At 41.3% G+C, this 14,810-nt stretch overlaps 3 protein-coding genes across 3 annotated transcripts in view; 1 reads left to right on the top strand and 2 right to left on the bottom strand.

Moving 5' to 3' along the window:
• Positions 1 to 14,379, top strand: part of LOC129734926 (dehydrogenase/reductase SDR family member 12-like) — a 38,809-nt gene extending 24,430 nt beyond the window's left edge. Inside the window, exons 3-7 of the mRNA XM_055700347.1 lie at positions 8,348 to 8,409; positions 9,184 to 9,288; positions 9,842 to 9,932; positions 11,283 to 11,417; positions 13,990 to 14,379. Coding sequence (XP_055556322.1) covers positions 8,348 to 8,409; positions 9,184 to 9,288; positions 9,842 to 9,932; positions 11,283 to 11,417; positions 13,990 to 14,117 — 521 coding nt within the window. The 3' untranslated portion in view covers positions 14,118 to 14,379. The remainder of the gene's footprint in view (positions 1 to 8,347; positions 8,410 to 9,183; positions 9,289 to 9,841; positions 9,933 to 11,282; positions 11,418 to 13,989) is intronic.
• On the bottom strand, positions 1,950 to 3,865 carry LOC129734927 (uncharacterized). The gene has a single exon (XM_055700348.1). The coding sequence runs from the start codon at positions 2,734 to 2,736 to the stop codon at positions 2,119 to 2,121; it is 618 nt and encodes a 205-aa protein (XP_055556323.1). The 5' UTR covers positions 2,737 to 3,865; the 3' UTR covers positions 1,950 to 2,118.
• Positions 2,975 to 8,341, bottom strand: LOC129734922 (uncharacterized). Its single transcript, XM_055700341.1, has one exon. It carries the CDS (start codon positions 4,802 to 4,804, stop codon positions 3,776 to 3,778), a length of 1,029 nt encoding a protein of 342 aa, XP_055556316.1. The 5' UTR covers positions 4,805 to 8,341; the 3' UTR covers positions 2,975 to 3,775.
• Positions 14,380 to 14,810: the final 431 nt, after the last annotated feature.

Below are 14,810 nucleotides of genomic sequence, written 5' to 3' on the forward strand. Positions count from 1 at the left end.
AATCCTTTAGAGCTTAGCCAATCAGCAGATGATTTGTAGGCATAATTAACTGGAACTGTATATAAGACATAATCGCGCCGTAATAAATCGAAGCTTGCTTTATCACTCATATTGAGTCGGCTGCTTGCTTCCCCTCGCTCGTCATCTTTTAAATCCAGTACAGTAAACCAAACTTGACTATTCTTTAATTTAGTCAACAGAGTATATGGGTTCGCCACTACTGGATGTATATCCTCAGTGATTTTATTTATGGCCCTTAAATCCTGAACCAGCCTATAGCTTTTTCCATCTGCCTTCTTGATTGGTAATATAGGCGTATTGTATTCCGATTCACATTTGACCAGTAGCCCATACTGTAAAAATTTATCAATTATTTCTTTAATTCCTCTCCTATCTTCTATCTTTAAAGGATACTGTTTAATCTTAACAGGTTTTCCCCTGATTTTAATTTTATGGTTATTGGAGTCACATTCTTGGCCTTTCCAGGGACTTCAGTAGCCCAGACTCCTGGATATACTTGATCTGCGATCTCCGAAGGTATCTCACCTTTAGGGTCAGTCTGTATTAATGCTAAACTCAATACATTTATTAGCTGTTCCTCTCCTATCCTTAACTCCATTTTCCCTTTTTCGAAGACTATTTCTGCTTCTAGTTGCTCTAATAAATCTCAGCCTAATAAAGATTTTGGTGATCCCGGTAAATATAAGAACCTATGTATTCCCATCTGTTTTCCCAATTTATACTCTAACGGCTTTAAGAAAAAGGCTTTTTGTTGTTGGCCAGTGGCTCCCACTACAGTCACAAAGTCTTTATCCTCTGGTATTAATTTCTGGTTTAGCACTGAATAAGAGGCGCCTGTATCTATTAAAAATTCCATTTTCTGTCCTGATTTCCCTAGCTCTATTTTAACCAGAGGATCTGCTAGGGTAGATTCTCCTGGTCGACTTCATTGATCCGATGAAACGTTTGCTATCATGTTTTGAGCTCTCCCTTGCTGCGGGCATTTCGGGCGAGCGGGAGTCAGATTCAAATACTCACAGAGTTCAAGATCTGATCCGTTTATTGTACAAACCAGGTAGACTTTTATAAGGCATTCTATAAGCGTGCAATAATGTGATTGGCTATTTTACAAGCGCATAATAATATGATTGGTTAACAATTGTTTACTGGGAAGATTTCTGTTTCTGCTTGTTCTGGCATGTAGGCTCCTTTCTGCGGTTTCCCAGCTCCTCTTATCACGTCCCGTTGGCCTTGGTTTTGTGCCAACATCTGCAATTTGTTCCTTTTTCTTCATTCCACTGTTCTGGTCGCAACCTCGTCTTATTTCTTCAGTATTTTTCCACTTGCTTCAGAGTTCAGTATAATCATTCAATACAGCAAGAGCCCCAACACCTCCCCCTTTCTTTTTAAATACAGCATTAATACTGCGTTCCACACAGCTCTGAAAACATTGTAAAAGGCAAGGCACTAAAAGTAACAAAAGAATAACAAACAACAATATAGACAGACCTTGTTTCAATAAATCCCTCAACCACCCTCAGTTCTTGTTGAGGTAAATAAATTGATACATTTAAACGGTAAATCAACTGTTGCAAAAAATACGTATTTTTAACAAGTGTAGTATTCCACCAGGTACAGTTATCTCCAAGGCCATGATTCATGTCATTATGCTGCCGATCTAACCAACCCCAATATGATTGATTTATAGCCGTATAGTTTACTCCCAAAGGCTCAAAAGCTAGTTCAAAGCAGAAATGCATTTCTTGTAGGTGACATCTGAAGCACTTTTTTTTTTCTTTTTTCTTTTTTTTTCTTTTTTTTTCTTTCTTTTTTTTTTCTTTCTTTTTTTTTTCTTTTTTTTTTCTTTTTTTTTTTCTTTTTTTTTTCTTTCTTTTTTTTTTTTTTTTTCTTTTTTTTTTTTTGGGGGGGGTTTGTAATCAAGTCCGTATTTTTCCTTGAGAAGCTTAAGCTGTTCCTCTTGTTTCAGGAGAGTTTCCAACTCTGATTTGTCGAATAGGTCCGTATTTCCCAAAAATATCATACATTTCCTCCGCTGTGATTTCATACGGCAGGTTCCGAATATAAAGGACCCGATTGACCTCTGGGGGCAGCCAGATGTTAGCTCGCTTGGCCGCTTGCATTGCCATGGCGCCGATCGGAGGGGGGGGGGGTGGAGGGGGGGTGCCGCCTTGGAGAGAAACCGCGGCCGGGACGGGGCCTGCCGGGCCGCACGCCGCCGCTCGCCGCTTGTTCCTTTTCAGGACACCAGGGTGGTAATTCATCATCTAATCCCCACGCTATTCGTTCAGCAGTGGTCAGTACTGGATAAGCTTTGGATGTATAATCCGGGGGATTTTCACACGGAGGTTGTCCCTCTGGCTCTTCCTCCGACTGAGCAGTAGGATCGCCGGGAGACCGCACTGCAGCCTTAGCAGCTGCAGCGACTTGAGCCTCGCCATGTAACTGCGCGACCATACCCCGTACAGCTCGATACGTGCGAGCCAAAGTCTTTACCCCCTTAGTCCCAACTTGCACAGATTCCCATAAGTCCTCTCCTACTTTCTTCCATGTTTCATTATTATATATATCTTGCGTAGAAGCAAGGTAACCACGGCGGCGACTCCAACATAGCAGATCAACTACTGCCTGCCGTGAGACTGGCGTTTCAGTTTTTTCTGCCAGTTTCATCAAACTGTCTACGATTGCTTTTTCCACCACTGATGCAGTGATTCCCATCCTGCTTAAATTTCCTGACTCACCGGTCAGCCGTGCACGTTCCGCCTTTCTTCGGGCGCCCAGCTCTCTCTCCGCTGGCAGCAGGATCCTTGCCGGCTCCGCAGCTCGTAACACGATCCTTAATGAATCCTCCTGACCTTTTAACCGATCCTGTCGACCCTCATCGGATCACGTCGGGGGTCACCAGATGCTGCGGGCATTTCGGGCGAGCGGGAGTCAGATTCAAATACTCACAGAGTTCAAGATCTGATCCGTTTATTGTACAAACCAGGTAGACTTTTATAAGGCATTCTATAAGCGTGCAATAATGTGATTGGCTATTTTACAAGCGTATAATAATATGATTGGTTAACAATTGTTTACTGGGAAGATTTCTGTTTCTGCTTGTTCTGGCATGTAGGCTCCTTTCTGCGGTTTCCCAGCTCCTCTTATCACGTCTCGTTGGCCTTGGTTTTGTGCCAACATCTGCAATTTGCTCCTTTTTCTTCATCCCACTGTTCTGGTCGCAACCTCGTCTTATTTCTTCAGTATTTTTCCACTTGCTTCAGAGTTCAGTATAATCATTCAATACAGCAAGAGCCCCAACACTCCCTCATTTTGGACACTCCCCTTTCCAATGGCCTACCTCTTTACAATAGGCACACTGATCTGATCTTAGAGGTGGTTGCTGGGTCCTTATTCGTTTCCCATCTCCCCTATTTTTAACTCGAAAAGTTGGTCCTTGGTTATTCAAGGCGGCTACCGTTGCTGCCGCAATGGTCTGTCCCAGTTTCTGTCTTTCCTCCCCTTCCCGGTTTCTAAACACTCTCCACGCTTCTTCTACTAATTTTTCTAAGTCCCTCATGTCTGCCCCTTGTAATTTTTGGAGTTTTTTCCTTATGTCTTCTGTTGATTGTCCCAGAAATAATGAAACCAATTGTAATTTACCCTCTTCTGAGGAAGGATCTATCGTTGTATATTTTTGCATAGCTGTTCTTAAACGATCTAAGAATTCTGAGGGTGTCTCAGATGGTCCTTGTTTTATAATATATAGCCTGGACTAGTTCACGGACTTAGGAATGGCATTTTCTAAAGCGATTCTTATCCATTCTTGATATCTTTTTAATAATCTATAATCATTATCATCATTATAATCCCAGTCAGGATCTGCCCTTGGAACATGGACTTCCACAGTTCCAGGTAAAACTGAGGCTATTTGAACTTGTACATGCGTTCGTGAAGTTTTAATTATCAGTTGTTTCTCAGTTTCAGATAAAGCTGCTAACATTATTTCTATATCTTTCCAGTCCGGATCCAAATTTTTCACAATTAATTCGAACCTACTGGCTATCCTCTCCGGATCATCTCTATAACCTTTTACTGCCTCTTTCCATGAATCTAATTCACTAGTGGAAAAAGGAATCTTGATTCTAACAGGCCCATTAGTTCCCACAGCCTGTCGCAAGGGAGCCTGTATTACTGGTCCTGATTTGCTCCCTAATCCTGCTTTGCTCCGCGTACGAGCAGTAATTGGAGTGAACCCTTTAGGGTTCACATTGTCTCTGGGTTCCTCACCCTCGGATCCCTCAGCTTTCCCATTTTCCACGATCGGTAAAGGTGGAACGTAATCTTCCACCCTTTCTTCTGACTCACTTAATTTTAAACATCTCTGACCAATACTACATGCTGAACAACATCTCTTCAGTTTTCCTATCCCATCCTTCCTCATATCCTTTTCCATTGCTAATATTAAGGGATCTTGTGGTGCTAGGTTAATTCCACACTCCTTTTGCCACTCTGGGTGATTCCTCAGAGTGAAAAACATATCAGCATACATTACTTCATCCCATTTTCCTTCTCTCCGTAGGAACAACATTAACTGCAGCAAAGTATTATAATTTATAGTTCCATTACAAGGCCACTTTTCCCCACCTTCCAGCTTATAAAGTGGCCACCATTGATTGCAGTACTTTATCAATGTTTTCTTATTCACATTTCCACCAGCAGACCCTCCAATATCCTTCCAATGATTCAAGACACATCCTAACGGGCTTTTCTTTAAAATCCCACCACTCTGCTTTCCTCCCATTTTTCCCAGCTTACACTCACAGAACACACTTATCACTTACAGAATTAATACTTACAAAATGCAGCACGCAGGTATCTTTCTATAGCAACACCAAGAACTTACTATTATTATCAAAAATATAACCGAAATCACAGTAACAATTATCAAAGTCAAATTCCACATTCCATAAATCCGGTAACCAAAATAAGCAACACTGCAGCAAATAAGCTTTATAAGCAAACTTGCCAGATTCCAGATGGCAATTAAATGCTGATAAAACCCAAACAGAACCAGAAGTATACTTGGGGTGCTAGCTACAGAAGTATACCTGAGTTTTCCAGACCAGACGTATACTTGAGACGCGAGTCACAAAGTATACCCGTACGCCACCCTGCGGGAGTCAATCCTCTCGTCTTACGGGCAGCTCCAGAGAACAGATAACCGGTAATACCAGAATAAAGCAATAAAGAATATTGTCACTTACTATAATGGGATTCTTGTCTGCCCCTGCAGTGATCCGGTGAGTTGGGGAGTCCCTCCGGGAAAATCCCGGGGGTACCCAAGGGAGTCCACTCTACTCAAGGGCATCCTGCTGTCCCGTTATCTCCTTGGTAGAGCAGCTGGCTTTGCAAACAGGGAGGACAGCTCGCCTTGCAGAGATTTGCAACTTCCTTGCCAAAACAGTCTATATGATCTTTCAGACATTTTAACCCTTTTGTCGCTATACAATTACAGGCTCATTTATGCATTACAATGAATACTGGTTTATGAATACAAACTTGACCATATTATTTACAGCTTATTTACATCATTTTGGAAAGGCAGATGTCCAGTACACTGATATTAATTATCAGTTATTAGCAAAAGGATATACAATTTGGATGTTGTCTTGGTTTCCCTGAGTCAGGGAAGAGGGAAATATAGTTTCTTCTACCATATCAGCCTTGGTTTTCCTTGCTTTTTTTTTTTTTTTAACTAAAAATACTAAAATTTTCCTTTTTTGCTTTTTTTTACTGGTAATGCAATTCATGTTTTTATAAGGACTGTGGCAGGCAACACATTAATCTGCAGCTTCTTCTTTTACTTAGAAATTAATTTCTATATTACTGCGTGCTGCAATACAGCTGTGCTTGGCAAAATACATGCCATGAGGTACGTGGCTGTGCCAGGCCTCTACACTGCTGCACTTAGCATTCTTCCTGTTTGTTTAAATGTAACTAGCAAACTGTGTGCCAGCTTTTGCATGAATAAAAATGTGGAGTTTTCAATTGATGATGATGTATTTCAACCAGAAATATACCTTATTAATAAGGTATACTTATTCTACTATTATTAGACTAAATTTCTTGTCCAGGCTGTTCTGCCTGACAGACCAGCCCATGCAAACAAGGACATATAATATCTAAGTATATTTGTTAAAGTACTAAGGAGTTTGTGTTTGAACACTTCAAATGGGGACAATAGTTGGTGAAGTATTTAGTAGCTGGAGAAATTAAATGCTTCAGTTTTAATGCCTGATGCATCACATCTGTGTGTGTTTTGAGATACTAGTGCTTAGCATAGGAAGCTGAGATCAAAACTGGTCTTTTTGTGCTCTGTCTCAAAGCAAATTTGCAAGTGGTTTTGTGGGGCAAAAAGATGGAGTGCTCTGGCTCTGTGGGATTTACTGAATTCTTAATGAACTTGAGAAAGAGGGGAGATGCTGGCTTTGCAGTTTGTGGTTTTAAATAAGCACATAAACTTCTGACAAGCTGTAGTTGCTATAAGCAGGATTTTTGGCACTGAGCATTTCTCTCATCCAGCTGGAAAACAAAACAAAAGTCAGTTGTTAGTGAGGCAATGTTAATGCATTCATCTTTGCATCCCTTTAGAACTAACAAATCAACATGAAGCCCTTTAAAAGCGTAAATTAATCTGCAGGACAGTAAAATGAAGCATCGCCATAGCTGGTGCATCGCAGCTCTGCCTTTAGGAGATGCAGCTTATTTAACCAAAACATGATGTTACTTTGCATTTGAAGGGTCAATGACAAATCAAAATTTAATCCAGGCTCTCAGCTTGTACTGAAGTGATTTTTTTTTATTTTTTTATTTCATCGCAGCAGTCTCCCATGACAATCAGCAGTAGTTCTTGTCCTAATGATGTCATCGTTCAGTCTCCCCGCCTCTACCAGGGGAGATTATTATTCACTGGCAACTGCCTTTGCTTGCATTTTCTGCTGAAGACAGGCTGTGTTTACTCATCTGCTGTGCATTTGCTTTGTTTGATTTGCCAGGGTTTTACATATATTGTGTGCATATGGATGTTCCTCTGATTATATAGAGAAAATGAAGACTGCTGTGGCTGATGGGGGAACTGAATGGTTTGTTCACCAAGCATGTAACACGTTTCATTTTGGTAGCATATTTATAAACATGCTGTATTTTAACTGGGTGATCTCGTTGCCTCTGTGGAAGTGAGGTTATAAAGACACATGCTGAAGTCCTCATGTCTAGTGAAAAACATGGCCTCAGTAGCTCATGGAAAAAGTTTATCACTGACATAGAACTGCTGAACTAGAGCCATTTGTGAAGAGATAAGAGAGAAGTATTACACTTGATGCAGAAACACTAGACTAAATGGGGCTAGATTCACTTTGAAGCAATTTTTAAAATACGGTTTAAAGGGAAAAAAAATTAAACGTATTTCTGTTGAGACAAAACCAAACCAAAATCGCTGTTGTTGCACTTGGGTGGGTGAAACATCACGAGGTGTGTCTGAATCAAATATACTAGCGTTGAACAATGTTTTGAATAACAAACTTTGCTGGTCATGGTAACAGCTGTAATGGAATATATTTATGTGGTGTGTGCGAATCTACGCTAAATGAACACGATCAAAGTGAGGAAGGACACAGTTAAGTTTCTGCAAATAATCTTAGCTCAGCCTTGGGCATGCAACATTAATATTTTTCCCCCTAAGGATTCCTTATCTTCTGTAATAGTCATGCTGGGGATTTAAGAGACAGTTTTTGTGTGCAACACAAATCAAAAGTGTCAGCGTACTCTAAGTGATTTCACAGTGTGAAGGCAAAAATGGGCAAGCCTCAAGTGCATATGCAAGGCTCTAAGAAACACAAGCGTGAAGCGCAGTTTTCTTCTCTTGTTCGTGACCCAGCATAGATACATGTATATTTACCACATGTGGAGGGGAAATGCATTCCCTGTTTCTTCATTGGCACCACCCCCCACCCCCCCACCAAGGAAATTCTTATCTGAGCTATTTTGCCTTCAGAGTCACGGCTGAATGTAGTGAGCAGTTTGCTTTATGGGTACAATAAACATAAAAGTCTATAAAATAACTGATGTGCCTTTTGGTAAGTATGCAGCAACGAGGGCCACTACAGGTTGAGTTGGCATATTGCAGGTAAAACAGCGGGGGTGGTGGTAAAGAAAGGTATCTTCATTAAATTCAGATCTATTTTCAGAAATAGACTTTGGGTTTTGGGTTGTGATGGGAAGGGTGGGGAGAGAAGAAAGCTTTTTTAAAAAGAAAAGTTGATGTTGGTGCTTCTCTGTCTTTTAGGAACATACATTCTGACAACTGCCCTGCTGCCCCTCCTGGAAAAAGAAGCTGATGCCAGAGTGGTGAGTCTGCTATGCTGTTGAAAAGTGGTGTTTTACTGTTCTTACTTTCTGGTTTGTGACAGCATTTCTTTGACTGTGCTAGCAATACAGGATTAGTTATAATGCTGTAAGCATCTTGAGAAACCTCTGTGATTTTGCTAACAACCTCCTTCTCCAAGGTAAAACTCCTGCCCACAACCCTCCACCCCTCATTGCAAATCAGAGTACAAAACACTTCCTTTGGAAACTTCCCCTTTTACTTTCCCTGGGGCAAGGCATCTCCTGCAGCGTAGTGCAAAATTCCTATAATAGGAGTATAGGCTTAAAAGAACCTCACAGGTCTTGGCATAAAGTAGGACAGTGGATACTTCTTTTTTAAATGAAATTTTCTAAGTTTTGTACAATCTTTTGTTTCCTAATTATATAATTCGTTAATAAAAATATATAATAATTTTAACAATTTGATAAATGATAAACATATAAACTACAAATAGTGCTATCCTGCTATTTTCTTTCTCCTGATTACTTTTCAAAAGGAAGGAGCACAAAGTTCCCTGGAGGAGTCAACACCACTTTGAATGAAAATCACTTTCTAAAAAATAGTTTTTCTTCCACCTCATTTCCAGGTATGTTCCACACACGAGCGCAAGCATAGTGCTAAGAGTGTGCAGAAGAATCCTGCTCCCTAGGGACTTCCAAATATGGCCTGAAGATAACATTACATGCATGAGCAAAATTGTGGGGAGTTCCTGGTTTTGCTTTTCATTCATTTGCTTTTCATTCATTTGATTACAGATAACTGTCTCTTCTGGGGGCATGCTAGTTCAAAAATTAAACTTATCTGACTTGCAGTCAGAAAACGGGACATTTGATGGAACTATGGTGTATGCACAAAACAAGGTATGGTCCATGGTTTTGAAAACAAAGCCCAGCACTTGTTTGCTAGGCAGCTTATACCATCTGCTTTGCAAAAAGCCTGACATTCACTGTTGCTTTCCCATTGCATCCAATTCGTGCAGAGATGCACCAGCAATAATATTCAGGAGTATGATGGCATGCACCTGTGAGTGCATACCATCTTGCACAGAGAACATGGCTAGACTTGAATTTGATTTGATATAAGTCTCAAGGGGGAAAACTGTCTTGTGCTGACAAACCCTTTCTGCCTTCTTAGTTCTTACCGACACTCTGCAGCAAGTAGATGTGGTCAGTAAAAGCAGTGTAACCACTTTAAAAGTAAGCTTGTGGCCAGGATATGGATTGCAATGACCATGGTGGTCTCTGAAAAAATTATCCAATAAATTCAATCAGGATGAGCAAGGGTATATTTTCTGCTATATATAAACATCCCGGTATTTACAGCACATTGGGTGTAGCTTATCTCCCTGGGAACTAACTTGGTGGGCAGGCTATTGAACTTGATACTAGTCTGGCTCTTTTTGCTCTGTCCTAGAGACAGCAAGTTGTCTTGACAGAACAATGGGCAAAAGCTTGCAGAAACATCCATTTCTCTGTTATGCATCCTGGCTGGGCAGACACTCCAGGTAACATCTGCTTGACGCTATAATTTTTTTCGTTTCTGGATTAGTCTAAAAGCAAAGAGAAAAGAAATTTTCTGGTAGATTTCTCCAACAGGTGCAGAGATGTCTTGGCTCCACACTGGTGTCTGAAGTAGTTTTGTACCCCCTTGGTAGCTCTGTTCTGTAGTGTCTGCTATCTGTCTATATCCAGAGAATATTAATGGGTAACGAATGATTCCAGCCCCGCACAAATGCACAGCAGAGCCATAGTGCTTTAAGCTAATCTCTAAGTTAACATTTGTAGTGGGACTGTTAAACACACAGAACTTCTGCTTTTGTAAGTACCAACGTGCAGACATTGGGAATTTGCAAGGGCATACAGGAAAATGGAGTATGCACCACTGTGCAAGCCCTGTTCCTCTCCTTTTCCTCTGAACATTTACTGCCATCAAGAAGCAGTGTTTGGCCAGACAGTCCTTTGTCTGAGCTGCAGCTGTTCTTCAGTGACTGTGTCTCAGCAGGAAGGCCGGCATCAGTTATCCAGTATGCGGGGTGCATTCTGCAATATGTTACCAGCCCCTAACACCCGAACTTTGGATGCAGACCAGCAGTCTGTCTCTAGGTCTTTTCTAGGGATGCAGTTCCCCAGATTTGCTTCTGACAGCAGAAACATTTTCCCTGGCTACTTTATACTTGAAGACTGCCCTTTCCAACTAAATATCCTAGTATTTATATTTCTTTGAAATATATTTATTTTTGCAGATCAGATCCTCTGTGAATTTCAAACCTAATGAACCATAAAGGTATTCCACCTTAAAGTTCAAGGACTCTCCAACCTCCAAAAATAAACAGCTCAGGGGATGGGCTTTCAATCATCACCTGTTGGACAAAATAAAAAGAAACCAGAGTTTAAACATTAATTATGTAGTTGGTTTAGGTACTGTTCACCATACAGGTTTTAAATACAATGCTGCAACTGGTTTCCTAAAACTGTTGAGGAAATAAGAGCTAAAAATCCTGTTAGAATACTTGGGGTTTTGGTATTTCTGTTTCTCCCTTGTCTTACATCTTTGCAGTTTAGAATGGAATAGGCTCAGAAACCTCTCACTGATCTTATTCTCAGCTCCTACTAGTTTTATCCCTGTAATTTGACCCAAACAAACAACTGGTGGATCATCTGGCAGTTTAGCCCTATTCCACCACAAGTCATTGTAGTCCTAGCTATGGGGAAATACTTTTTTTCTTTCATAAACTCCTGAGATGCCTTCTCTTTCTCCTACGTTCACAATTTCAATTTTAAGCTGCTTTAAAAAAAAATTAAAAAAATCAAGTGTCTTGCATGGCATACCACCATTCTGGTGTTATTTCTTCTAGCTGTGAGATCATCAATGCCAGATTTCTACCAGAAGATGAAAAATACCCTGCGCACAGAGGCCCAGGGAGCTGATACTGTTGTATGGTTGGCAGTATTTGAAGCAACAAAGTTACTGAGTGGCTTATTCTTCCAAGGTAAGTTGGCATTGTTTTACATTGCGAAGCAGTGGAGATCCCTAAGCTGCCTGAACTGTAGGATCCCCATCTGGCTTGGAAGGTGATGAAAGGTCAACCAGGCAACCATTGTTCAAAGGATAAAGCATTTCTTCAAATCGTTCCAAGACTAAAGGTTTAAGTGAGCATTGTGCAGCCAGAGAACAGTTGTGTTATGTTCCTGGTTTTGTCCTCTAAAGTAGCTGATGGAGACTTAAAGCATTTCTTTAGGGAGGGTTGGGATTTTTTAAATGAAAATGGCTGTACACAGGTCTGTGCCAAGGTAAAGTGAATCACAGCAAACAGCATCTTTTATGATGCTGGGAAACTAGCATCCTTCTCACAGAGCACTGGGGGTTGGCTTTGCTCTTCTTCCTACTGTTTCATGCTAGTTAAAACTGCCAATTCCCCCTTTCTCCAATCCTGGGCAGGGACTTGAGCACAGTGGCGTTTCTGGCACTCTAAGCTTAGGGAATGGAAAAAATAGGGCAGAGCCTTTCTTTTCTCCCAGGCAGATGACAGACATCTTAGTAGAAGCAGCTGTAGGCATAGATGTCTTAATGGTCATGCAGGTCAGTCCAGAAGGAGAAAAGAAAGCGCAGGTTAATTGCTTACAGAAGCCCAGTACTTTTGTTGGATGTGGCACTCAAATCCTGATTCACTGAATTTCTAGGCGGAGCATGCAGGAAGCTCAGACCCTGGTTCCAGAGTTGGTTTGACTTTGTCCCATCTGTCCCCTCCCAGGTAGTCACAGTGTTGTTTGACAGATATTTAACCAGACCTCTTTCATGTCATCATGTGGTGCATGCAGAAAACCCACATCCCAGCTGGTCAGTCTTCTTTGTAGAACCAGGCTTTGCCTTTTTCAAACTCCTATCACCTTCTTCTGGTCCTAATGCTCCTGCTCAGTTGCTCTCTCTCTAGGTCATAATTCCACCAGGCTCTTGCTTTTGGTCTTTGTCTACCCCCAGCTTCAGTAAACAGGGAACGTGCCTTGGCTCTTCAGCTATAGCTATTGACTCTTGAGAGCTTTGGCCTTGGCATGACTGCTCTTGAGGCTGCAAGAGAAGTCCTGTGCCTATGTCCTGTGCTTCTCAAAGAGTGATGAAGTCAGTTATTTCTCTCTCCTACTGCTCTTTGGAAGCCACAGCTTACTATGGGCTGCCTTCAGGCTCAGTAAAGGACTTTGTGAGCAGGAGCACTTTACCACAGTCTGCTCTTCTGGTCCTTGACGGCCATTTCCTGAATCAGTCACACCTTCCCTCCATTTCCTCCATTCTTTTATTCTGTTCCCTTCAAGTGCAAACCAAAGCCAGCAATTTTTTTTTCCTGAGGAAAAAAAAAGGGAAGTGAGAACATGACTCGTACAACCAGAATTCTCTGCATCTGCCAAAATAAATAAAAAATGTTTGACAGAGTTCTGCTTTCCAAAGACTAGAAGCATCTTCTCTGTGATTCTGAACTTGGCTTTCACACATAGCTCCCAAACTAGCACGAGCTACTGGAAGCAGGTAGGAAGCAGTTTATATTCTGTGTGATGGAGAAGGGAACATTCCTCTGAGTGTTTCCCTCTCCTCAGTTTTCCATGAGCAGAGGTTTCATGGCTTGTGCAGCCAGTTACAACATTTACTCTTAAGAGAGCAAACAGCTTTGCTCCCCTGGGAAGCCTGATATGTTTTCAGAGAAATCTGCTGCCCAATGTTGCAACCACTTGTTCTTTTAGTCTCAGCTGGCTACTGCAGAAGTTGGGCTTATTTAATAGACTAACAGTGCTGCACGGGTGCTCTGACCGTTGTTTCATAGACATCTGAGAGCACTGTTATAATGTTCCCGGGCTCTAGATACCAGGTTTTTCAGAGAAAAATCCCTTTGAATGGATGGTGATACAGCTATATTTACACAGACTGAGGAGTATGAGATTTGGAGAACCAAGCAAAGCATCAAACTGAGCAAATTTGGTCACACGTCTTTCTATTGGATACATGTTACTTAAGGCAATTGAGCAATTAGCTGAAGTTCTTTAGCATTTAGAATTTAGCTGTTATTTTTAAGGATGAAAGTAAGTATTTTAAGATTGAAAATAATCCAGACTACAAAGTCCCAGCTGGAGAATTTGTGTAGCACCAGGAACTTTACCTAGGAGGCAAGGAAAAACTTGCTGCCAAAGCATCCTCTGCCTGCAACAGCAATCTCAACTTCTTGGCCTTTGTCTACAGGAGTTGGACTAGTGATAGAGCATGTGTAACACCGCAACCAGTCCTTCCTTCATCTATACTGTCCTTAGCTGCAAATGAGGTCTTGCTCCCCAGTCTAAGTTGTGTTTGCCTAAAGGACAATCATTTTAGTTCCAGGAGACAAATGAAATTAGTTTCATTTCTGGTTTAGAAGATATACTTAACTAAAATTGTTTACAGATACCTAGAAGGTACATTTCATGGCTTGCAGACCATCAGGTATGTTTTGGCACTATAAGGCCTAGCAGAAAATTCTCCAGAAGAGGTAGTTAAATGTCACCATAAGGATTTTTTGTTGTTGTTTTGTTTTGGTCTTCCAGACAGGCAACCAGTCCCTACGCACTTACCCCTAGCAAGCACCCACAGTCCACCTGAGGATGAGGAGAAGCTAATGGAGGTGCTGGAAGAGCTCTCCCAGAAGTTTAAATCTACTTCTCCAGGAACTTAGTGTTACTGCTGATACAGTAAAGCTCACACTGTAACAGTACTGTAGCACGGAGGGGAAGCAGGATGCCATGGGCCTAAAATAAATTAGGTTCAGGTTTTCACATCATGGGGGAAGAGTGGTGTCTGTGCCATTTTTTCTTCTGCTGTGGAGATTCTCTCCCATTGTGAATATGCATATGCTGTGTCAAGACACAGTAAGGTTGTGTTCTTTGATTTGGAAGAAAAATTGGAAGGCATTAAAATAAACTCTAAGGCTTTGTGAAGTTACCCGCAATCATTTAAAACACCACAGAGAAATAGAGGAGCATACCTTCAGTAGCCCTTGTGAAGGACTTCATGGAAGAAGTAGTAGATGTTTTAAACAGTGTTTAACCACTCTATTCACAGGTTGGTGGCTTCCTTCACTGTGTGGGGGTGACTGGGCTCTAACTTGTAACTGGGAAGGCAGGAACTCTTGTATTGCCTGCTTAATTTAAATGGAAGGACTCCTCACGGCCTTCAGTTTCTATAAATCAATGCTGGTATGCAGAAGTGATCTGCTTCCTCACGTTTAAACAGAAAGAATTTAGGAATGCTGCCAAATGCTTTCCACATTATGAAGCCAGGCTGAATATTATCCCATTTATGTCAAGACCCCATGAAGTAGGATGTTTCAACATATCCCACACCCAGGCATGGCTGGATCCAGTGGAGA

The sequence above is a fragment of the Falco cherrug genome, assembly GCF_023634085.1.
Source record: "Falco cherrug isolate bFalChe1 chromosome W unlocalized genomic scaffold, bFalChe1.pri SUPER_W_unloc_1, whole genome shotgun sequence".
NCBI classification, from domain to species: domain Eukaryota; kingdom Metazoa; phylum Chordata; class Aves; order Falconiformes; family Falconidae; genus Falco; species Falco cherrug.

Coding starts and splice junctions, on each gene's coding strand:
- LOC129734922 (XM_055700341.1), bottom strand. CDS start 4,804: ATGGGAGGAAAGCAGAGTGGTGGGATTTTAAAGAAAAGCCCGTTAGGA.
- LOC129734927 (XM_055700348.1), bottom strand. CDS start 2,736: ATGGGAATCACTGCATCAGTGGTGGAAAAAGCAATCGTAGACAGTTTG.